This window comes from Physeter macrocephalus, unplaced genomic scaffold (assembly GCF_002837175.3).
Source record: "Physeter macrocephalus isolate SW-GA unplaced genomic scaffold, ASM283717v5 random_1294, whole genome shotgun sequence".
NCBI lineage: Eukaryota > Metazoa > Chordata > Mammalia > Artiodactyla > Physeteridae > Physeter > Physeter macrocephalus.
The window spans coordinates 1-25,000 of record NW_021146677.1 but is presented as its reverse complement, the minus strand read 5'-3'; the positions used below and the strand labels follow the sequence as shown (position 1 = coordinate 25,000).

The 25,000-nt window shown below is 42.2% G+C and overlaps 2 protein-coding genes across 2 annotated transcripts; both read right to left on the bottom strand.

The window, feature by feature from the left end:
• Positions 1 to 259: 259 nt before the first annotated feature.
• Positions 260 to 17,649, bottom strand: SNRNP48 (small nuclear ribonucleoprotein U11/U12 subunit 48). Its single transcript, XM_007101225.4, has 9 exons — positions 17,454 to 17,649; positions 14,584 to 14,697; positions 14,273 to 14,333; positions 12,419 to 12,493; positions 7,431 to 7,619; positions 6,850 to 6,971; positions 5,142 to 5,230; positions 4,658 to 4,822; positions 260 to 1,964 (listed from the first exon to the last, which is right to left on the bottom strand). Exons 1-9 carry the CDS (start codon positions 17,607 to 17,609, stop codon positions 1,916 to 1,918), a joined length of 1,020 nt encoding a protein of 339 aa, XP_007101287.1. The 5' UTR covers positions 17,610 to 17,649; the 3' UTR covers positions 260 to 1,915.
• A 3,648-nt stretch (positions 17,650 to 21,297) lies between these two features.
• Positions 21,298 to 24,995, bottom strand: LOC114485464 (desmoplakin; the record flags this gene model as incomplete). The annotated part of the gene is made up of 1 exon (XM_028486927.1): positions 21,298 to 24,995. A coding segment is annotated over one exon (2,997 nt), but the record flags the coding sequence as incomplete, so codon positions are not given.
• Positions 24,996 to 25,000: the final 5 nt, after the last annotated feature.

Below are 25,000 nucleotides of genomic sequence, written 5' to 3'. Positions count from 1 at the left end.
AGAGGAAGGAAACTTTCCCAGCCATCATTATCTTGATACCGAAAACCAGACAGACATTACAAGTAAACTACAGACCGATATACCTCATGAACGGAGACACCTTAACAAAAATTTGGCAAATTTTTGCAAACAAGTGAATCTAGCAAGACATTAAAGAAACACTATCCTATTTTTCCCCAATCCCACCACCCTATTCCTTTCCCCTTCTCTCTCTCCTACTAAAAGCCCAAGTACATCTTCTAGTTAGTAAAGTCATTGAAATCATAATGAAAAACAATATTATAAATTAAGTTATACTATATGAAACTGCTGATCATTCAAATGGATTTGACCTACAAAAGCAGCAATTTCATACGGCTCAACATTATGGTAACTCCAAAGTCCTTGTTTTTAAGACTTTTCAATCTGAATTTTACATACTTAGAAATTAAGTTCAACGGCACTAATAGGACTTCATACTGGCAAGCGACCCGTTGATTCTCACCTTATAAACTGGAGCGCTTCTTCCACACCTGAACCTAGCAGCCAATCTGATCTAAAACCAGTCAACCTTTCTGGCGTTGTCAGTTACTTACTCACATAATCAAGGTTTCCTTTCTATTTGGAACCCACCTTGGAATCCTTAACCTGGGTTTCCCAGGTACTGCTCTTCAGACACGAGATGTTTAACATTTAATGCCAAAGTTTCAACTGAACAATCTGGCATACAATAGAATATACTATACTACTTGCAACGAGAAGGAACAGACTACTGACACACACAACATGGATCAGTCTGTGTTGTAGCATTCCACTTACATGAATTCTAGAAAAGATGTATCTAATCAACAGTAACAAAAAGATCTGTGGTTGTTTAGGGCTGGTGGTAGAGAAACTGATTGGGAAAAGGGGTATAAGGGAACTTTTGAGGGAGACAGAAATGTTCTCTATCTTGACTGAGATGAAGGATACATGGTGGGGGGTATAAGTTTGTCAAATCTCAATGAAATGTACACTTAAAGTGAATGTATTTTACTGTATGTAAACAGTACCTCAATCAACTTTATTTACAAAAAACAAAACGACAGTATATTTTTAATTAACAAGTGAAACACAAATACTACCTTATTTTAAAAAAATTAATGCAAAATGGATAAGCGGAAGTTCCCTTTGACCGCCCTCCAATCCTGGTTGCCATCCTTTCTCTCTCCCATTTACACCTCCTCCCTCAAATAATCACTGCTGGGAGTTTGGGATGAGTTCTTCTGAACCTTTAAAAATATATTTACATACATATACAGCCAGAGAAGATGTACAGTATTGTTTTGTACATAGATATAACTTGTACATATGTTTCTAAAACTTGTTTATTTTCATTTAGCATGTCTCTAACATCTATTCATGATAATACAGTTTATTTCTTTAAATCCAATATAGTAATCTATCATGTGACTATACCACATTTTATTTAGCCAGGCCTTTCCCCTTCTGATGACTATTTGGGTTGTTTTTCCCTTTTACAGCTCACCCGTGGTTACCCCCGGGGGGGCCACAGGGGTCACAGAAGGTCTCCAGGTGTTCTTTAGCCTTATCTGTAAGGTTTAATTTTTTACAGTAAGAAGGCATTTATGTATTAGTTATATAGTTTAAATATTCACTTCAGTTAAAGAATTTTCTGATACATAAATTATCAAAAAAGAATGAAACAAAATCACTAACAGGAGGCAATCATCCATTAAAATATAAGGAAAACAAAGTTCTAGGGCATAATCAATGTACTCATGGTTTGAGATGTAAGTATTGATTGAAAAATAATGACCTGAGCACTAAACAGTTCATATAAGCACATTCTCCTACTCAAAGCAATTATGATAAAAATATCAGCATATTGGTTACCATGGCATAAGCATAATTAATACACGCACAAATACTTCGTTTATATTTTTTGCTTTCTTCTTTTATGACTATGATGTCTTTCCCCATCCCTGAAATGAAAGGGGTGAAAAAAAAATTATAAATGACAGGCACTTTAATATCAAAGCTTTAAAATAATAATTCACAGTAATATACTGACATCAGATATAAACCAGAACAAGTTAAAACATGCCCTTAAAACTGAAGTGACTTTTTTTAGGAGTAGATATAAAAAATGCATCATTAAAACTACAGGACAAAATTGAGATGGGGATAAGGAAAATGGATTTTTTACCTGTGCTTTGAAGTTACACTTTAAAATTAACTCTGACTGTATGTACCTGGTTGATGACCTGAGAGTTCATTGCAAACAGGATGCTGGAGTCATAGGAGGAGTTCAGATGTCTGATCTACTCACCCTGGCCCCCATCTCAGCTCCCACAATTCATTCCCTCTCAGGGGTGGCCCTCAAAGACTATCCTACTGAGAAGTGTTTCCTGCTAATACTCAGGTTATCCTCTCTAAAGGAAGATTACTCATGTTTAGATTTTGAGGTTATCTAACATATGTAAGTCAATAGGGACTGACTGGACATGTCAAAAATTACTTAAGTGGAAGGAGCACTGACAACCAGAAGAAGTGAGACAGCACAATTTCTGATAGCTAATCAAGAGTTAACGTGTGCAGGGGCTTCCCTGGTGGCACAGTGGTCAAGAATCCGCCTCACTGCAGGGCACACGGGTTCGAGCCCTGGTCCGGGAAGATCCCACATGCCGCGGAGCAGCTACAATTGTATGCCACAACTACTGAGCCTGTGCTCTAGAGCCCGCAAGCCACAATTACTGAGCCTGCGCAACTACTGAAGCCCGTGCACCTGGAGCCCGTGCTCTGCAACAAGAGAAGCCACCGCGGTGAGAAGCCTGCGCGCCGCAAGGAAGAGTAGCCCCCCGCTCGCCGCAACTAGAGAAAGCCCGCGTGCAGCAACAAAGACCCAATGCAGCCAAAAATAAATAAATAAAATAAATTTATTTTTTAAAAAAGTTAACGTGTGCATAATTATCAGATTATCATGCATTAAATGAATCAAAAGGGTATACTAAGCAAATATTTCATTTTTATAAGAGAAGGACTAAATCACAGCTAGCTTTAACTCTATGAACTGAATGATAATAAGATGAGTAAAATTATTAAACCAATAAGTCTTACTAATTCCTGAGCGCCACTGGCCCTGGAGAGGTATCATTTAAAAGCCTATTACTAGACAAGCACTGTGCAAATGATACTAAATAAGACATGGACCCACTTTCAACGAGCTCAGCCTAGTAGAGAGAGAAATAACTTACGTTCAATAAAAAGTAGGTGCTGGGTAGAGTGGTAACAAAATGGGAAAGATCAGCTCTGTCCGAATGAGTGAAAAAGGCTTCATGGAAATGACTAAGCTGGGTCTTAAAGGATGAGGAGGAGTTTACCGAGCAGGCTTAAAGGACTCCCCTGGTGGCACGGTGGTTAAGACTCTGTGCTCCCAATGCAGGGGGGCCCGGGTTCCGTCCCTGGTCAGGGAACTAGATTCCACATGCATGCCACCACTAAGAGCTCGAATGGCAGTGAGCTGCAACTAAGGAGCCCACGTGCCGAAACTAAGACTCAGTGCTACCAAACAAACAAAAAAAAAAAAAATCAGGCAGCAGAACATGAGGTGGAAAGGCAGGACGAGGCACAGAGTGGATGAGGAACTGTGAGAATCCGGGCTGGCTAGAGCAGAAGTTATGTATTTCACGGGGTAGGGGCAAGACACAAAGTAGGTAGGCAGGTGCCCTGCTCCCGGAGGTCTCGAGAGCTGTTCTAAATAAAGAACGTGAACTCTACCACTGAGGAGTTTTAAGAGGTGAACGTTCACTCTGGCAGCAGGGCAGGGATGGATCCACATGGGACAAGCTTACAGACACAACAATTAGGAAAACAACCATCATTTTCCAGATGACGGCCTTAAGGACAGAGAGGAGGAGGAGCATGTGAGGTACCGTTACACAAAACTGACAATTAGGACCAGATGGTAAGGAGTAAAAGGGAGCTTCGAACATGAATCCTCGACTTCTGGCTTAGGGGAACAGATGATGGTCATCCATTAACCAGGATAGGAGTACTGGCGGAAGAGGAGCAGACCAAGAAAAAGACAAGTTCAGGTGTAGACCTGATAAATTTGAGATCCACGGAGATGCCCAGTAAGCAGCTGGATACAGGAACAGACCTTGGTCAATTTGAATTCATTATTTCAGTATTACTTTATATCTCCCAAGCTTTCAAAATTTTATCAGGAATACCAACAAGGGCAAAACTGACTGCCATTAAAGCTTGGACCTTCTCTCTGACTTTATAACATCCTTTATCTGATGAATTAGCAAGGGAAAGAAAGGATGAGAAAGAGAAACAAGAAAGGGAGGGAGGGACACAGAAAGGACTGAAGAAAGATCTAGGCAAACATCTTTTTAACATGGTTAACTTTCTACCTAGACATTACTTTCTCATCTCCTGGTGAGGAAACAAGTAATAAAAAAGGGAAACCGTACCAATCAGGCAGATAGAGCTGCGGGTATTTGAACTGAAACAGGATGAATGTTTGAATGTTAAGAATCTTCATCAATTGTTTACTCTCCTCACCTGAATTTCCTTACAAGCCATTTTCTCAGCATGGCCTATGACAGAAGGACCTTTCGCTTCTCAAACATCAACAATTCGACAGCGAACGACACAGTGTTGGGCTTACCTCTCTTTCCTTCTTCTTGAGTCCCAGTGTTTATCCTTATCTTTGTTTCTTTTGCGTTTACGTGGGCTTCTACTCCGACCCCTTCTATGTCGTGAACACTCCGCATCCAGACAGCTTCCCCCAGACTGCCGTGAGTCTACTGAAGCCGACCGCCGTTCTTCGTCCCTGAAACAGAAAGAACATTAAACAGTTCGTTTTAACTATGGTCTCCAGTACAGACCAGCCTAAAGCTCAATATTCTGTATCAGACCAGTGACAGACAGAGACTACATATGTATAACCTTGCACTCCAGATAAGAGGGCAGGCAAAGAAACTTAGCTCTTAATGGCATGTTTTACAACCGTGGTAAAATAAATAACAATAAGCGTTCTGATGAATTACAGTGTGCTACTAATGGTCTTGGAGGTGCTAAAATTCAGTTGAACAATTACAGGTGACAGAATAAACAGAGAACTGTGTTCACCAACTGTCACACTGACATACTTTTCCGCATCATCCTCTGCCTTCTCCTGCTCCTCCTGCCAGTGGCTGCTCAGTTCCTCCATGTGCACGTTGATCACGTCCCGAATCACCTACGGAGAGTTAAGTACCGAATTTCAGATAAGAGAGCTGCTCAGGGACTTCCCTGGTGGCGCGGTGGTTGAGAGCCCGCCTGCCGATGCAGGGGACACGGGTTCGTGCCCCGGTCCGGGAAGATCCCACGTGCCGCGGAGCGGCTAGGCCCGTGCGCCACAACTACTGAGCCTGCGCTCTAGAGCCCGCGGGCCACAACTACAGAGCCCAAGTGCCACAATTACTGAAGCTCGTGCACCTCGAGCCTATGATCCACAACAAGAGAAGCCACCGCAGTGAGAAGCCCGCCCACCACAATGAAGAGTAGCCCGTGCTCGCTGCAACCAGAGAAAGCCCGTGCGCAGCTACGAAGACCCAACGCAGCCAAAAATTAAATAAATAAATAAATTTATTAAAAAAAAAAAAAAAAGTTAACCATAAAATTGTAAAGAACACTTAGCAACGACACTTACACTTGAGCTCAAGGTTATGAGACCAGAGAAGAAACAAGTGTTGAACCACCAAGGATTTGAGGGACTCTAAGACTCACTAGGGTGATGCCCGAGTAAGGGAAGTCTAAAACATGTACTTTAATTGTAAAAAGCACAGCATAAAACTCAGTGCCAAGCCGTCGGTACAGAGCATGAGTGCAGTAAGCCGGCAGCTGGCTCAGAGCCATCAACACCTCATGGGAACAGTGAGTGGGCATCAAGTTTCTAAACAGCAAAACAAAAGGCACCGCTGATGAGACAACATGTATTAGGACACTGAGGTAAGAATAAATACGTGTGATCAGAGACAGTTTAACAGACATGCCTGACTAAAGCAAAAGAAAACGCTTGTTAAAATGAGGCCAGATTATGGAAGGTCTCTGAAATCATAAAAGGAAGGAAGAAATAACATGGGAACAATTAGAGATTCAATGAGGAAATTATTTACAGCGTTTAGGCAAGGTGATTCGTGTACCAAAAATTCAACAACTCTACCCACCGAATGACATCTGAAAATAAGTCTAGATATACATCAAGAGGTTAATGTACTTAAATTTTATAATATACATAAAATTATTTTATAATATAAATTACAAATAATTTATACCAAGACATTTCTTAAGCCCAAATGTTTAGTAAAGTACATAAAAGCACACTAAAATTTCTGCCAGAAAAATAACTATTTACTGAACAATTTCTTTGTCCATAAGCATTATTTCAATTACTTCTCACAATAATCCTGCAGTCTGTATTACTATAAAATGAAAACATTGGAATCTTAAAAAGCTCAAATAATTTGCCCAAGCCAAACAGCCAATGACAAATGGCAGAATCAAAACTCAAGCCCAGGTCTGTCTAAAGCCAAAATCGATGTTCTCATCGTGATGTAATACCACTTTCTCAAAAGCAGTGTTTTTGTAAGATTGCACAACCTCTTTATAGAAGGGCTTTGTACCCTGAAAAGCCTTTGTCTGGTAAAGGGTGGGTCTGAGAGTGATGGAGCAAATACAAAGCAGGCGTGGCCACCGTGGAGCCACTTCCTCTCTGAAAACCTCTAAGGAACTGTGGAAATCCACGGGACAGAGGACAACTATCTAAGGGAAATCTCTTGTGTTCAACAAAGCTCTATACAATTATGTAAAACATACCTCAGTATAGGATTTCTTGGTTATGTGAACATTCTTAGCTCTGTAGGACTGGCGTCTTCTTTTATAATCTCTCACTTCTGCCAGGATTTCAAGATAAGATTTTGGACTTTTTCGACTATTATCTAATAAAAGAACAAAATAAAATTATTACATCCTCAGAAGCTATAAATTCTTACGAATTAGTGGGAAGGAACACCATAATCATCTGATATTTCAACATGCTTTAATGTATTGTAATAATATAGCACTCAAAAATATTCTAAAAATTCTGTTATATAAATGGACTAAGTTTTATATCATTCCTTTTCTCTAACCATTCATTGAACATAAGAGTGCTTAGGTACAGAGATTAAAGTAACAGCCCCGCTCAAGGACCATTCTTACAGAAGTAAGGTATGCTTAATGTAACAATCAGAGAGCAAAATTTCAAGTACTAAGTAAACATCTTAATATATATGTGAATAACAGATGATACAAAACCATCCTATTCCAACTCAAAGTGGCCTGACAAGTCATCTTAATAACACTCAAAGGATGGAATGACAATTAAGAAATAGAAAACTATGATATTCGTCTCAAACCTTGATTGACTTTGGCAGCCAAGTCTACAAAGAGATCGCTGTCATTTTCAATAATTTGAGAATCTGAGCGCTTTTTCTTTGTCTCCTCGATTACAAAATCATAGAGGGCAAGACGATCGGCTTGGGTTAGATCACAAACAAACCGTTTGTGATTCAGAGGAACTTCAACAGGCAATGAAGAACACATCCCTAGAGTAAAAATAAAATCACAAGAATAAACAATACATGAAGCTTTGTGGATTTATGATCTACTATACTTATCTTTAAACATGCGCTGTAATAATGCAACATTAAATTAACACAAGCAATCTGTTTTCTCAGTAATCCCTAAACATACAAAACATCAATCTGTGTGATAATGGTCAACACTGACTCTATCCTGAATGCTACATCCACAAAAAGTTTGCTGCTGTGGACATTTGCTATTCTTTCCAACAATGTTAAGACAGATCCCATGAAGGCAGGCAGTAAAAACCATGAGACAATTTGCTAAGAAAACAAACTTTTAAAAGGCTGCCCATACTGTAAAAGTAGATATTAACTTTCTGTCTATATGCTTTTCCCCATAAAAGCTGGGGAAAAAATGTTTTTAATAGGTAATACACATTACAGTCCCTTTGAAGATAAATTATAGAAATACGAAAAATGTGTAAAAAACATCATTTTTTATGCGAGACATCAAGCTAGATGTTCCAGAGTCAAAATATATCCCATTTTTGCAATGACTTAGAGCTAGGGACCAAGAAACTGTTAAGTAGCAGAAATCCCAAGAAAGACCAGAGAAAGACAGACTGAGACTAACCATGATTTAATTTTCGGAAGAAGCAGCATATTGACTTCACCAAATTAACTGAAAAACGTTAACAATAACCCCCCCCCAAAGTCACAGAACTTTCTAAAATATGCTCATTAATGAAAAAAAAGTAAATACAATACCTTGATATGATGTATTAAACATTGAAGAAAATTTGTTTTGAGATTCAAATTTTCTCAAAGAAACAAAAAAATTACTGTAACTGTAAATAAAGCAATTTAAAACGATTCTTTCTAGACTTCATTATTCACGAATGCAAACAAAGAACATGAGCTACTAAAGGAATCCTTTTAATGTTTGCTAGTTACCCAAAAGTAATAACTTAGGTTCACAGAACAATGTAAAATCAGTAGCTCTTCTCAAATACTTATATTTGATAAAGTTTAATCTCACTGACTTCCTAGGTAAAGAGGCAAAACAAAAATTCAAATGAGAGCACCCTATGAACTAAGCATTACAACACCAGAAAAGAGATGACTTTACATTTGCCTACAAATTAAGAGGAGAGCTACAGTGAATCTGAGTCCGTGGTGTAAAAGCTATAGATAACCATCTGTACTAGCAGAAGACTTCTGAATTAGTGCGGAAGGAGGGTTCCCTCCTTTTCAATCAATCTTACTCAATTCTGGTAGATGCTAGGGAAAGCCAGGTGTTAAAACATTTAATTTTATAATATAAAAATGAGATGGCTTTGATAAACCTAATTTATCTGAATATAGGTTATATATTCTGGGAGAAAAACACAAAAGATTAGAAAACACTGATGTATTATAAACGATCTCCATATAAACCTCTCTCTGTTCTTTTTAAACAAAGAAGTATAATTTCCTCCTTAAAATATTTTGGAGTTTTCTTTATTCATCATAAATTTCTGTATGGTCAAGACTGATAGTTAAATTCTTTGAAATTCAACTAAAATTCCAAATCAAGACTATAATATTGTGACAGTGATTAAGATAAAGTTTAGAAATTTGAGTGATACTTTTAAAAGGATATCATTTGCAAAAAGGATACTGCATATCTTTAAATAAGGAGTACATTCAGGTTCCTAATTCCTCTTTATACTCACCCCAATTACTGAAAAAGAAAAAGTACAGGAAAAGTTAAACAACAAACTGCATTCAAGTCATTCAGAACATAGATATTTCTGACAAAAAAAAATAAGAAACACACTTAAATAAGCTTACATTTCCAAAAAATGTAAAAGTTCAAATGAAAGTTTCTATACAATTTAGAGGTATATCTGAATGAGCTGTAATCATACTAATTCTGTGACCCTCTATCTACTTTTTTTTAATAGTAGTTTTAAAAAACTGTGGTAAAACATACACATGAAATTTACTATTTTAACCATTTTCAGGTGTACAGTTCAGCGGCATTTAGTACATTCATACTGCTGTGCAACCATCACTTCTATCCATCTCCAGAACTTTTTAATCATCCCAAACTGAAACGCTAATCTACTTTTTCAATAACTTGAACTCTCAATCTTCTGTGTTAGTCCTTTCTGCCAACACAGGGCATCTCAAACATGTGAGGTACAATATTAAATATTAATAATTAATATTAATATTAAATAATAATATATTTAAGAATATTAAACATTAACTCGTGTTAAAGGTACAAATGAAGAATTTTGCGAAGAATTCATACAGAGTCAATTTCCTAACACTGGAGATGAAGAAATGAGGCCCTTGTAAGTAAAACGATTTGCCAACATCTCACAAGTGGTAGGAACAGATCAGGTCTAGAACCATAATCTCCTGTCTCTTTGGGCTTCTTTAGCGTAGTACACTGATGTTCCAATCATGGCCACCACCCAAACAGATGCTATGAAATTGAAGTACAGCAACTTGAATTCTTAATACTGAAGGAAAAAGATAAACCACCAACTATAAAATGATTGTTTATGACTGAAATTAGTATCTTGGTTATAAAATTAACCAAAGTAACTATATCTGAAAATAAATAAGTAGATCTAACGGCTGTTCAAGCTTTGACAAAGATTAACGAATTGAGAACTCTATACCATGAGTTTAGACCTGATGTGACTGATGAAATGAAAACATAAAAAACTTACAATTTAGTACATAACAAACAAAATATTAATGAAATGGAAAATGGAAAACTATTCATGTTAGTCATTCTTCCTTCAAAGTAAACATCAATAAGAAAGTATTAAAGAGATTTTTGTCCTGGGGTAAAAAATTTTAGATGTGTAAGACATAAGTGCGCCACAAAAATTAATCTCTATTGAGAAATTGCAGAACTCTACACAGATGAAAAAAATTTTAAAAAGAGGGTTACAGATCATATAACATATTATTCTTAACAATTAAGTCTTAATTTAAGATAATACAAAAATTCAAAATAAAATAGAAGTTCCTCTTAACTATCTATTGAAAGAATATTCATTCAAAGTAATTATTTGCTTTTGTAAAGAATTAAACTCAATGTGCAACTCAGCAAAATTCAGAACTTGGCTCTCAATCCAGCTTTCCTATATTATAGCAAAGTGGTGTTAATTCACTTCTGTGTGCCTCTATTTCTTCATCTAATATGAAAGGGCAAATACTTGTTCAACCTATCACAAGTTTGTTGTCAAAGGGAAATGAAATGCATAAGAGAGCTCTGAAAAAAAAAAAAATCTTCTAAAACATAAAAGCAGGGCTTCCCTGGTGGCGCAGTGGTTGAGAGTCCGCCTGCTGATGCAGGGGACACGGGTTCGTGCCCCGGTCCGGGAAGATCCCACATGCCGCGGAGCGGCTGGGCCCGTGAGCCATGGCCTCTGAAAAAAAAAAAATATATATATATATATATATATATATATATATATAAAAGCACTGAGGACCTTTAGAACAAGCACCCCAGATCTTTATCATCTCTATCAGACAGGATTTGTTTCCTGATCTGTAAAAAGCAGAAGCTGGATTAGATGATCTCCAAGTTCTCTTTCAACTCTAATTCAGTAAATCTATCTAACTAGCTAAGGTCAAAAAAAGTCCTTTAACTAGTAACCCCTCCAAAAAAAAACAAAACCAAAATCCTTTACTTTTTTAATTGGTTCACTAACTGAACAGGGGTCAAAAAAGGCTTGACTGACTATAGCTCAGTAATCTCTTCAAATAAGATGAGAGTCAAATGTCTCCCTCAAAGAATAAAAGCTGCAATTTAGCACAAACAGTACTAAATGGGATCTTCAAAACAGGAAATACAAGAAATATGCTTCTGGCTGTTACAAGGAACCAATGTAATGCAGACTAAGAAGATTTCTTCCTTCTGTAGCCACAGGGCAACTGAGGGAGAAATGAAGCCCAGATACTGGCTTAGAACAATGGGATTAAGACCCTGAACATCAACACAGGAGAAAAGAAATCGTAACTATGTGCTGGTGAGTATCATTCAGCTAAAAACAAGAGTGAGGGAGAAAAAGGTAAGATGTCCAGAGAAAGCTACCTTCAGGAGGCTTAAAGAAGTCAACTGAGAATTCTTATCAGAGCCAGTCAGCTTTGGCTGGATGGTCTACCTAGAGTCAGAAATCTGTTAACTCCATTTACTTGTTTTCTTCTATCATTTTGAAGGATTAAGGTTTCTTTCAATTTCCTAGAAGCTCAAACTTAAAAATTCTAACCTAGTCTCTGCTGAAGTTAAGTCCCAGGCAGAAACTCTTTAAGCCAGCCTTCCAAGGCTGGGCATGCAGGGATCCACAAACCCTCTGAAATTGTATATAAAACTGTTGTTTGTGCTTCACTGAGGAGTAGCTGTGGAGACAGATTAGCCGGAGCCTTTCCTCTTACATTGCATTTCGACATTCCTACATTTAACGCTGGGCTAATTCTCAAGAGAGAGGGGAAATGTCGGGGTGAGACAGTCTACTCAATGGGATTTATTTACTAAATAATCATAATTAATAAAAAATTATCTACGAGGCAATCTCACCTATTAGGTAATTCCAAAGCATGAATCCCTAGCTAAAACAGTGTCCTGGTGAGACTGGTGTATCTCAGTGGAATATATCTAACAAATGAAGCTGACACCAAGCACTGAGTAATGTCAAATGTAAAACTTAGCCTTTCTCATAACCGTTCTCGTAAGATTTCTCTTGAAAATTAGTAACATGTGCTATGGAAGAAAAACAGTTTTATTAATTAGTTCAAACTTTGCTGCCACTTACTTTGATTATAATAATCACCATCGTTTCCAACTGCATCTCTAGCTTGCTTAATTATCTGGAATTGTGAGTCCTTATCTGTCAAAAAAAATCCATAAATACAATATGAATCATCAGTGTCCACAATGAAATTAACTGGGTTCCAATCCAAGCTCCTTGGGCACATTGAGAAACCTTCCAGAATCTCAACACCCACAGTGCTGCCAAGGTACTCTGAATGCAGAATTCTTTCAGATCTACCTAGAATCCAGTAAGTAACCAGACTTCAAGCAATTCAGAAAACACTATAATCAAGCATGCAGCAGTAGCTGCTACAAATTTTATCAACCAATATAATATCTAACATTTCTTGAATCCCAGCTAAGTGTCAGGCAGTATTCTAACGATATTACATATATTATTACATCATTTAATCCTCACAAGGGTGCTATTATCATCATCCGCAGTTTATAAAGAAATTTAGGCAACAAACAGGTTAATTACCTTACTGAAAGTCACACAACTATTAGTGACAAAATTAGCTGACTCGGCATTCTGATTCCAAAGTCCAAGATTTTAACCTCTATGTATGCTGTGAACACTTGGAACACATTTCTATCCTCAGTTCTATCGTCAAATTATGTGTGTGGCCAGATTTTTGTTGTAATCAAGAAGGAAGGCATCTGTCCTATTGTACAAAGCTTTGGAGGATTTTCATTGCCTATTATAAGCCTGGTCTCTAAATTTCAGATTGAGCAAGCTAGTGTCACTATAGGAAATATCCTTCTTGGGACTTCCCTGGCAGTCCAGTGGTTAAGACTTCGCCTTCCAATACAGGGGGTGCGGGTTCGATTCCTGTTTGGAGAGCTAAGATCCCACATGCCTCGCAGTCAAAAAACCAAAAAAACATAAAACTGAAGCAATATTGTAACAAATTCAATACTTTAAAAAATGTTCCACATCAAAAAAAAAATCTTAAAAAAAAAAAGAAATATCCTTCTTAATCAACCATAAGCATACTTATAATATCTTTTAATATATATATAATATATATTATAATATTATAATAATTATAATATATAATAATAACATATAATATTATAATATATATAATATATACTTATAATTATCTTCTGATAATTCAAAAATGAAACATCAGGACTTCCCTGGTGGCGCAGTGTTTAAGAATCCGCCTGCCAATGCAGGGCACACGGGTTCAGTCCCTAGACTGGGAAGATCCCACATGACAAAGAGCAACTAAGCCCGTGCGCCACAACTACGGAGCGCTCTAGAGCCCACGAGCTGCAACTACTGAAGCCCACGCGCCTAGAGCCTGTGCTCCACAACTAGATAAGCCACGGTGACGAGGAGCCCGCGCACCGCAATGAAGAGTAGTCCCCGCTCGCCGCAACTAGAGAAAGCCCGCATGCAGCAACGAAGACCTAACGCAGCCAAAAATAAATTTTTTTTTTTTTTTTAAAAAGAAATATCGGGCTTCCCTGGTGGCGCAGTGGTTGAGAATCTGCCTGCTAATGCGGGGGACACGGGTTCGAGCCCTGGTCTGGGAGGATCCCACATGCCGCGGAGCAACTGGGCCCATGAGCCACAGCTACTGAGCCTGCACGTCTGGAGCCTGTGCTCCACAACAAGAGAGGCCGCGATAGAGGCCCGCGCACCGCGATGAAGAGTGGCCCCCCCTCGCCGCAACTAGAGAAAGCCCTCGCACAGAAACGAAGACCCAACACAGCCAAAAATAAATAAATTAATTAATTAAATTAAAAAAAAAAAAAATAAAAATAAAATAAAATAAAAAAGAAATATCAATACCTATACAGGTACAGCTACACTAAGATATTTTTAAATTATATTAATACTTACTCAAGGTAACTGAAGGTATCTTTGCATTCTCATAGAAAAAGTCAGAATTATACATTTTATCCTAAACAACAAAAAAAAACAAAATCTTAGTGTTTTTCAGTATCATATGACTATTTTAAGATTTGAGATAAACCAACAATAGATTAATATCATTTAAACATTTCTTGCAATAATTTTCAAAGTGAGGCAAGTACCATTGCACCCCTCAAATGACTATTATTTTGTCAGAAAACATCACACTGTACCTTTCAAATACTGTGAATTTATTAAGGCATGAATTACACAGCATACACATAATAGATATATGGTACCTCTTCTTCTTTGGTATAGCCCAGTTTCCTCAATCTACAAGATACCATGTGCTTTGCTAAAGACGACTTAGGCATGTGGTGATTGGAATCATAAGGGCATATGGCAACTTCATCCTATAAAGATCAAACAGAAGCAAAGAAAAAAGGTACATAATTTTTAAGGAAATAATTATACCATTAAATGTTTTTATATCCTCTTCTGTAGGCCTCTCCCAACGCCCCTGTGAGTGTATGTACACAGAAAAAAAAAAAAAGTCCCTCATTCTCTCTCCCCCTTACAGCCTCTGCCCCCCTTCAACCCAGCAAAGCCCAACTCTTGAAAGATGTGTTTACACTCACTGCCTGGACAACCTCGCCTACCAACCAGCTAGTCTTTTTTCCTCCTAACGAACTCTGAAATCCTTCCACATAATCCATGCCCACTGCCATGTCCCCATGCAGGAGATCATCACCTCCCTCCTGGGTTACAATGGCCACTGCCTAACTGCTCTCTCTACTTCCGGTCTGGCTGTTCTCCATTCTCCACACTGCAGCTAGCTTGAATCCCAGGCCTGCCACTTACTGACTGTATGAACTTAGTCAAGGTACTGAACCTTACTTTGCCTCAGTTTCCTCATCTATAAAAGGGGTGTGACAGCAGGACCTCTCTCACAGAGCTATGAGTTTATACACATAAAGCAATAAGGACAGGGCCTGGTAAATACTAAGCATTCAATAAATATAAGCAATTATTATTTTATTAAAAGGCAAGTATAATCATGATATGTCTTAGCTTAAAATACTTCCATGCGGGGCTTCCCTGGTGGCGCAATGGTTAAGAATCCTCCTGCCAAGGCAGGGGACACGGGTTCGAGCCCTGGTCTGGGAAGATCCCACGTGCCGCGGAGCAACTAAGCCCGTGCACCACAACTACTGAGCCTGTGCTCTAGAGCCCACGTGCAGCAACTACTGAGCCCGCGAGCCACAACTCCTGAAGCCCATGCGCCTAGAGGCCCTGATCTGCAACAAGAGAAGCCACCGCAATGAGAAGCCCGCGCACAGCAACAAAGAGTAGCCCCTGCTCGCCGCAACTAGAGAAAGCCCACGTGGAGCAACAGAGACCCGACGCAGCCAAAAATAAATAAATTAATTAATTAAAGAAAAAACCAAAAGCTCCCATGCCTCCCCCACTGTTCTCATTAAGAAAAAAAAAAAAAAAAAATCCAGATTCTTTAACAGGGCTGACACAAGGATCTTTAAGCTCTGGCCCCTCCTTCCCCATAGCCTATGCTCTTAGCTATCCCTAACTTCCGGAGGTTTCCCGATCTGCTCACGCCCTTGTCTCTGGATTTCTACACATGACGTTGATGCTTTCTCTGTGCTTCACTGGCTAATTCAGCTCACTTTCATTTATCAGCTTAGACTTCACTTTACCCAGGAAGTCCTGGCCATCCCCTCACAGCCTACACTAACCGGCACTCCAGAAATTCCAACCCAGCCTCCATAGACTTTATCACATTACTACGCAGTGGCCGATCTCTCTGTATTCCCCCTCATCACCACCGCCAGCCGCCGAGCTCTGTGAGGACGGGAGCTGTGACGCTGTTCACTCAACTTCAGGGTGAAAACACTCCAGCAGCCAACTGAAGATTCACTGCCTATCTGGACTGCACCTGGTCTAGGAAGGATCAATGTCACTTACCAGGATGTTTAAGCCAGTCCCTCTCCTGAATATCAGACACTGGTTTTGCAAAGGTCCGATACACACCCACAGCCGGCTGCCCGAATTTTGGAATTTCAGAGAGGAGTTTTAGAGCGGCAGCAAACCAATTAGGCACAGGGGCTCTCAGAGCAGAATGCCTGGGGATTCGAATCCTAACTGCCACCTATCAGCAACGTGTCCCGGGACAAAGTATCACCTCTTCTGGTTTGTTTCCTCATGTGTAAAAAGTGGCTAACGGTACCGACCTCATAGGGTAACTATGAATATTAAAGGAGGTAATTAGAGTAAGTGGCATATACAAAGCTCTATTTAACTGTTAATAAAAGAAATCTAAATTTACTAAATCGCTGGGTAAACAGTGGTGTGGAAAGGCTTGGCAGGCCCCACTCAATGGAATTCGCAGCTTCAAATACACCTCTAAACAAATAATAAAAGTGCTGCTGCTGTGCTCTCCTCTGGCCGGGCAGCACGCGGGATCTTAGTTCCCGGGCCTGGGACTGAAGTGAACCCGGGCCCCCTGCAGCGGAAGCGCAGAATCCTAACCACTGGACCGCCAGGGAACTCCCAAAAGTGTTTTTTTAAAATGGTAAACCCAGAAAGGATAGTCGACCGCATGAATAATGATGCCACACTGGAGCACTTCCCTTCCTCCCATCCCATTAAAAAAAAAAAAAAAAAATCAGGAGTGTTCACCCCAATCCTCTTGCCTACATCTCCTCCTAACGTCTAGGAGAGCTGCTAGTACCGACTCTAGGTTGACATCCTTTAATAATCCTGGAAGCGGTGCACAGTCTGGAGGCAGAGAAAGGTGACCAGCACTCCCAAGCCCTCCCGACACCGAGTCTGGTGCAACTGAGGAATCCACGCGACAGGTGACAGGGCAAACCGCCGCCGCCTCCGCGAGCAGCACCCCGAGGCACGCCCGCTTATCTCCCAGTCACACCTCAGCCCGGCTATCCGCTCCGCTCTGCACCCGCCGCGATCCCTCGGCTCCTTAGGGCGCAGTTCCGCAGGGGTGCGCAGCCCGGGGGTGGGTGCGAGCAGCCCGGGGGCGTTGGGCGCTGCAGGCTGGATCCCGCGCCTCCCACGGCCCTGTAGACTCGGGGCCGCGCCCGCCGCCCGGGGCTCCGCAGGCTGAGGGCCCCCGGGAGGACCCCGCGCCCCTCACCTCGGCCGCCTCCTCCTCCCCGGGCTCCAGCCGGTCCAGGCTCCAGCCCAGCGACGCCGTCACTTCCTCCAGCGTCCGGCAGCAGCTCTCCACGAACTCGCTCAGCTCCTCCCGCAGCCGCCGCCGCTCCTCCACCGGGGGTGGCTCGCCCTCCATGGCCGCCACACGGCCACTTACCCGCCTGCCGGCCCGGAAGGAGCAGCCCAACTGCCGGCGGCGCGCGCGGGCCTCTGGGAGCTGTGGGCGGGGCCACACCGCCACGTGACTGGATCCGCCAACAGGGAAGGGCCCCGGCAAGGGCGGAAGCTGTTCTGCTGAGAAGTCTCTTCCGTCCCTTCCAGCCGTCGCTGCCTGTGTAAGGCTCGTGGGTGGCTTTGACTTGGCCTTCCCTGAACGGCGTTCCCCGCCCCGCCCCAATTTTTTTTTAAAAAAGGCTTATATCTACAGAAAAGTTTAAAGAGTAGTACAATGAGCATTCGCATAGCCGTCCTCCAGTTCTTTAACTGCTTAACATTTGGCCTCTCTCCCACCGTCTCCATACACACAGCCCCGCACACTGATTTTTGACGAATTATTTGAAAGTTGCGGATACTTCACCCCCACAGACGTCTGTATGCATCTCCTAAGAATAAGGACATAGCCCGACATAAGCACAATATAGGATCAAACCTAGAAAATTAATGATTTCATAGTATCATCTAACATAATCCATATTCAAATTTCCCGAGCTGCCCCTGAAATTCCTTTGATAGCCGTTTTATTATGTTTTTCAACCCATGAGCTATAATCGTCTCTTTTAATGCAGAACAGTCTCCTCCACTCTCCACTGTAACTTGTATTTGAATTTTGTCCCGACTCCCCGCCAGTTGTCTGGTAGAATGTTCCTCCTTCTGGACTTGTTAGATCTTCCCCTTACGACTAGATCCAGTGTAAGCATTTTTTGCAAGACGTGTGTACCTCTTTATCACACCTCATAGAGGACACATATCTTAGATTCTCCTGCTGTCAGTAATGCTAAATCTGATCACTCGGTAAAGACGGTGACTGCATGGCTCCATTGTAACTGTACATTTTCCTCTTGGTATTTGGTAAGTAATCTGAGGGATGCTACTTTGAGGCCATGTGAACGTCCTGTTCCCAGCAAGCTCGCACAATCCTTCACTGAATCTGTGATTACATTACTGATTACGTACCCGATGATTCTGTAACTCTGTCATGCTCCCACGTTTATTAGCTGCCATTCTTACCACGCCTTCATTTTTTCTATTGTTTCACTATGGTTTGGTTTTTTAAAAATCATTATTAAAGGTTTTTAAAGTCGTTATTACATACTCCATTACCATCATAATTCTTGTTTTTTTATAAGCAGAAAATGTGTTTGCAGAAATTATAAAGTGAATACAAAATACTGGTATTTTTGAGAAAATTGAATTGGATCAAATCAATAATAAAAATTTTTCCATGGTTCCATGGACTTCTGAATAGTAAGATCATTGGTATTTGACATAGCCATAATGATGCTATCAACACAAAGTGAACAATGCAAGAGGCATTTACTAAAGACTATGAGTATTTGTTATATGGATTCAGCCCATTAATAATCAATGTCCATTTCCATCCTGTATCCTGGACTTAATTTTTTTTTTAACTATCATAATTCTTGTTGATGCTCAAATGGTCCCAAGTTTGACCAGCGGAAACCACTGTAACCACCTGTGTCTCTTTGACACATCCCCGTTAGTCCTCAAGTACTTCCCTGCTTTGATTAACCCAAGTTTACTCTGTACATTTCCTACCCAAGACCTGGAACCAGCCCTTTTGGTTTCCCCAAATGGTTTTAACTACCAGAATCTAATCCCTCTTATGTTTTTTTTTTTTTTCAAGTCTGATGCCAAATCTTTGCTTTCCTCTGCACTTGCTTCCATCAGGCAGTATACAGTGCAGTATACTTTTGTGAACAACTATTCTCAACGGCAAATAGCACAGTTCTCACACACACACACAAATAAAGGTGATAATATGGAAACAGGACAGTAGCTACAAGTGGATGTGTGGCGAGAAGCGGTCTATTCAGACTCTGCCCACAGCATCCTTACTTTTTGTTTGCAATTACACCGTTCGCCAAGCCTCCTGGAAAGTGTGAGTTGAGTCTATTTTTGGGTGTGAAGTGATGACTGTTGTTGAAAATTTACATATACAGTTCCCTTTTCTGTGGATGTACAGTATACGTGAACCAGATCAAAACTCAGCCCAGGTCAAGTATGCCCTCTCTCCAGGATCCCGCCCTCTCTCCAGGATCCCGCCCTCTCATTTCACAGCTTAATGACAACTCTGGCAGCAGCTTGGAGGGGGTGTACCATATCAACCTGAAGAACTCCTTTCCATTGATTCATGTTAATCTGTCCAATCACCATTTTCCTAAAGAGGTCTCCTGACCCCCGTTCTAGGTTAGGCCTCTATTCTGGGCTGAATTCTGTCCCCTCCAAAATTCAAAGTCCAAACCCCCAATGTGACTGTATTTGGAGAGGTAATTAAGGTTAAATGAGGTCATAAGGGTGGGGCCCTCATGTGACAGAACTAGTGTCCTTCTAAGTTGAGGAAGAGATGCCAGAGCTCCTTCACTGCCTGTTAGCCCGGAAGAGAGCTCTCACCAGAAACCAACACGGGTGGCATCTACCTTGACCTTGGACTTCTGACCTCCAGAACTATAAGAAAATCAATGTTTGTTTAAGCCACCGGGTCTGTGGTATCTCGTCACAGCAGCCCGAGCTAATGCAGCCCCCCCAGCTCTGGCGTAAGGATCCTCCTTCATTTCCTTCAACGTAGCATTTCCCATGCACTTTCCTTCCTTTTAAACTACAAGGGCTATTTTTGTACCAGGTACTTCTCCCATTAGACCCACAGCTTCTGGACCATGTGTGGCACACAGAACTCAATATTCAGTGAATGAAATTAATAACAAATCCTCCAAATTGGGAGGGGGCCAAGAGGAAGAAAAAGAGAGGCGAGGTAAGGAAGAAACGAGTGCTGTTTTCACCCTAAGTACCAAAAGCCCCCCCAATAAGTTAAGGATTATCGAGTATGATCGTTTTTGTTCTACACAATTAGCATTTCACTTGTCTTCCTAGTTTCTATTGTACCATCACATGTGTCTGATTGTATTAATATATGCTGCTGATATATGAAAGGTGTCCCACTCACTGTCTTACATGTGTCTTCTGTACCCATCCAGACTGTACGCGCCTTGAAGTCAGGGTCTTATAAACTCTACTGAATCCTCATTGTACCCAGCCCAATACTAGGCGTACCAGGCATTCAGTAACGTATTATTAATTTGATAACAAATGTCTGAATGTCAAAAGTTTTCTCTGATCCAAAGAATAGGCTTATATTTCGTTGTCCTTCAACAGAGAACCAAGAACTCTTCAGGAATCGGTTTCATAGATTCAAGGTCAATTCCCTCCTCTCTGGGGACAAAAACGCAACCATGCAGTTTAAGGCTACCCCAAATGGAATCTTTGCCACTTCATGTTTTTTAAAGGGTATGACAGTGACTTCTCCCCAAGCCATTCACTGTCCAGAATAAGCCAGAAGTGGCTATGGACGTCTTGCCTGGCCTCCTTACACAGGCTTCTTTCAAGGACTCTACCTGGTACATAAATGTTGAAAAAACTACCTTCAGAAGACCAACGTCTAACAAGAATTCAGAACTAGAACAGTTTCTTAATGGTCTTTCTTAATAGATATTTAGTAAGCAGTTTCAGACACATTTTACAATAAGCAAAAAGCTTCCGCTAAATGCCCTTGTGTGTATGAACATATTATTAAATCAAAACGCAAAAACTTCAAACGTCTAAAACTTTATTGCCAGAATAGCAAACTTCATAAAGACACCTTTGAAAGTACATAGAAAATGACAAGCAAAATAAACAGAAAACTTTGACCAAAGAACAGCAAAGATTGCTACTATCATGCACATACAGTCAAATGAATACCAAACCAAACAGGTACACTTGAGAGTACATGGGTCATGCAATCCAAGGAGACTCATTCCAAAATGCTTGGGTTTGAGGGGGATTCTTTTTGTGGGGGGCGGGGGGAGCGGGGGGATAGGGTAATTTTCTCCTCATACAGAAAATGGAAATATTTAGATGAGACACAGACTGATGACTACAAGGTCAATTTAATTTTTATCTCCAAGAACAGAAATCTGGATTATAGGCCATAAGAAGTTCAAGAAGCATCACTCAAAAATCTAAAGACAGAGGAGAAGAAACAAACTCTAGATTCAATTTGTGTTTTCCTTACAACTGATGACTACTTCCTATACACTACATCCGGTGTATGACGTTAGTTCAGGTAAGCCAAGAAGACAAAAAGCCAGAACAGCCTTTACCATTTGATTCCCCCCATGGCTACGTTTTCTTAAGCCCAGAAAGTTCTATCACTATCCTATAAGCACAAGGTTTTCTTTTTCTATTATTTAGTAAAGTGAAAATTCATATAAATGAAAGCCAAGGTCTAGCAACCATTTGCAACCGACTCCTAGTGCCCAATAGAGCTGCTGCTAACGGAGTAGGAGTAGGTGTAGGAAGAATTCCCCGTTGCATCGAAGCTTCCTCTCCGGGACCCACTGCGGGAACCGGATCGGGAACCAGAGCGGGAGCCAGAGCGGGAGCCTGGGGCAGAAGACATGTTATAAGGGCTGGGCAGGCCCTTGGAGGAGACCGAGGAGGCCTCTAGAAGGTGCAGGCCGGTGATGTCTTCCACCATCGAGCGATTCATGGCATCCTTATAGGATATTTTCAACTTGGTTTTGGGGCAGGTCAGGATCTTGCCGTAGCTGCTGGGGTCTTGCAGCCTCTGCGCTGCCCGGCCGTCGATGTACCCCTTTCTGATGGCTTCTTCCATGCTTATCCTCCCTTGCACTTCGGGGTCAACCAGGCCCCCCGTGAGGTACTGGAACTCCAGGAAGCGCTGGCCGGCCTCATAGGGGAGCCACTTTTCTTTCACTGCCTCTGCCGCCGACATCTTCTTCTTTCCCTTCACTCCCTCAAAGCCAAGGAAGGCTTTCTGAGCAGGTTTCAGCCTGGTGGCCATATCCTGGTCAATCAGGCCCTGGGAGGCGGCATCCTGGAGGGACAGCTTCTGCCCAGTGGTTGGGTGGACGATGCCGCCCGTGCAGGCCTGAGCCTCCAGAAGCCTCTGCCCAGTGATGCTGTCAACGATGCCCCGCTCTATCCCCTCCGTAATGGAGATCTTCTCCAGGTTTTCCGTGTCGAAGATGGCTGCGATGGGGCTTGATTCCTCCAGCGGTTCAGACAGAGACCTGCTCCTGATGGTTAAATTCCTGATGCTGGATATGGTGGAAATCTTGCTTAAGGACTCGTGTCGCGAGCTGCTGAAGACATCATCGCCGACGCCACCCCCGGTGCCGCTGCTGTTGCCGACACCGTTCTTCAAGGAGATCATGTCAGCAAACTGAGTGAGGCTGAGGCTGCCGGCCTGGTACTGGTCAAAGAACTTCCTGTCGATGAGGCCCTTGTCAATCGCATCTTGAATGTCGTACTGACTGCCCGTCTTCCTGTCTACCAGGACCACGCGGGTGGAGCCGTCCGATCCGGTGATGGTTATTTCTTCCCATTCGCACTCCTGCTCACACAGTTCTTTGAAGGTTTCGTAATCTATGAGGCCCTTCTCGTAGGCCTCCTGGACAGACATCTCCTTGTTGGTTTCCGGGTCGACTATGACCACCCTGCGCTTCCTGAGGGTATTCTTTTGTGAGGTCTGCACCTGTTTCTTCTTCTCTTTCAGCGGCAGAAGACACAGCCCCGTTTCCTCATCCTTAATGCACCTTTCTTTCAGCTGCAGATACGTCAGGTTTTCTTCAGTGTTCGGGTCAAAGAATCCTTTCGTATCATCACTTGGATCCGAGAGAATCTCATTGAGCTCCTGATTGAAGTAGCCCCTCTTGTACGCTATGTCAACGGGCAGGCGGTGGCTTTCCTTCGGGTCGATGATCCCGCCGGTTGCAATCTGCGCTTCCAACAAGCGGATGCCGTGGCCCTTTTCGATGAGTTCCTTGTTCATGGCTTGGAACAAGGAGATGGTGTTTCCCGTTTCAGGGTCGTTGTAGCCGGTGACAGCTCGTTCCGCAGACAGGAGCTTCTCCTTGAACTCGATGCCCACCAGACCTCTTTTGTAGGCTTCCTCCACCGGTAACCTCAAGTTGCTAACAGGATCCACCATGAAGCCAGTAGCTGCTTGCGCTTCCAGGAGCTCCAGGGCAGTACCAGGTCGGACCAAGCCAATTTTCATGGCCTCGTAAATGCCAAGCTTCTGTTTTGTGGTCTCACTGTAGATGCCTGCGATGCAGCTTGAACCCTGAAGGAATTCCTTAATTCTCTCACCAACCTCATCATAAGAAATCTGACCTGATTCCAGTTCATTGACAGTGGATGGTCTCAATATACCGGAATCAACCAGCTCGGAGATGGTCACGGGTTGTCTGATTCCCTGGAAGGACATACTTCTCTTCTGTAGTGACAGCAGCAGCAGACCGGTGTGCGGTTCGATTCTGCACCTTTCCCTCAGCTGCATGTAACTGACCTTCTTTTTGGTGACAGGATCCACGAAGTTCTTCTGACCATCTCGAGGATCGTTCAGGGACCGATACAGATCTCTGTCAACCAGCCCGCGAGCCAAGGCTACATCTTTCGGCAAAAAGACGCTGGTCACAGGGTCCACCACACCCCCTGAAGCAATCTGGGCTTCCAGCAGACGCAATCCGATTTCCCGATCAATCAAATTTTTCTTGATGGCTTCGGACAGAGGTACCGTCTTGCCTGAAAATGGGTCATCAAACCCAGTGATGGCTTTCTCTGCTGTGTATATCTGCTGGCGGTCATCGAAGTCGATGAGGTCCCGAGCTACGGCGCTGTCAACAGTCAGCTTCTCGTTCCTGTGGGGGTCGATTATACCACCAGTGGCTGCCTGGGCCTCCAGGAGCATGACTGTGGATTCTGGGGTGATCAATTTCTTTCTCTTGGCCTCTACCAAAGAGTACTTCTCCTTAGGGGAAGTGGAAGCTCCAGCGATAGCTCCCGCTCCCCGAAGGAAAGGCTGGATCTCAGAAGAAACTTCTTCCACTGACTTTTTCCCCTTCAGCAGTTTGTCCAGGGTCGTCTTGTCAATCAGCTGGCACTCGTACAGCTGCAACGCCGTCACCTTCCTCCTCAGTCCGTCAAACACCAGCTTCGAGGAGTCAACGGACCACTCGTACTCGGTCTGGGTCTCGCGGTGGGACCCACACGGGCGCTGCTTGAGTTTGTCGATTTCCCTCTGAAGCCGGGAGCGCTCTGTCTCCAGCTGGGACTGGGTCTCCCTGCTGGAATCCTCCAGCTTCCGCTGGCACCTCTCCTCGATCCTCTTGATCTCTGCCTGGAGTCTTTCAATCTCACTCCTAAGGCTGTTCTTCTCTCTCTCGCTCTTTTCTCTTTCGGACTCTGTCTTCCTAACAGCCTCCTCTTTGCGGGAACACTGCGTTT

Coding starts and splice junctions, on each gene's coding strand:
- SNRNP48 (XM_007101225.4), bottom strand. CDS start 17,609: ATGGAGGGCGAGCCACCCCCGGTGGAGGAGCGGCGGCGGCTGCGGGAG. Junction 14,334..14,583: donor GCTATACCAAAGAAGAAGAG/GTACCATATATC, acceptor TTTGTTGTTTAG/GATAAAATGTATAATTCTGA. Junction 5,231..6,849: donor CCAAGAAATCCTATACTGAG/GTATGTTTTACA, acceptor AACTCTCCGTAG/GTGATTCGGGACGTGATCAA.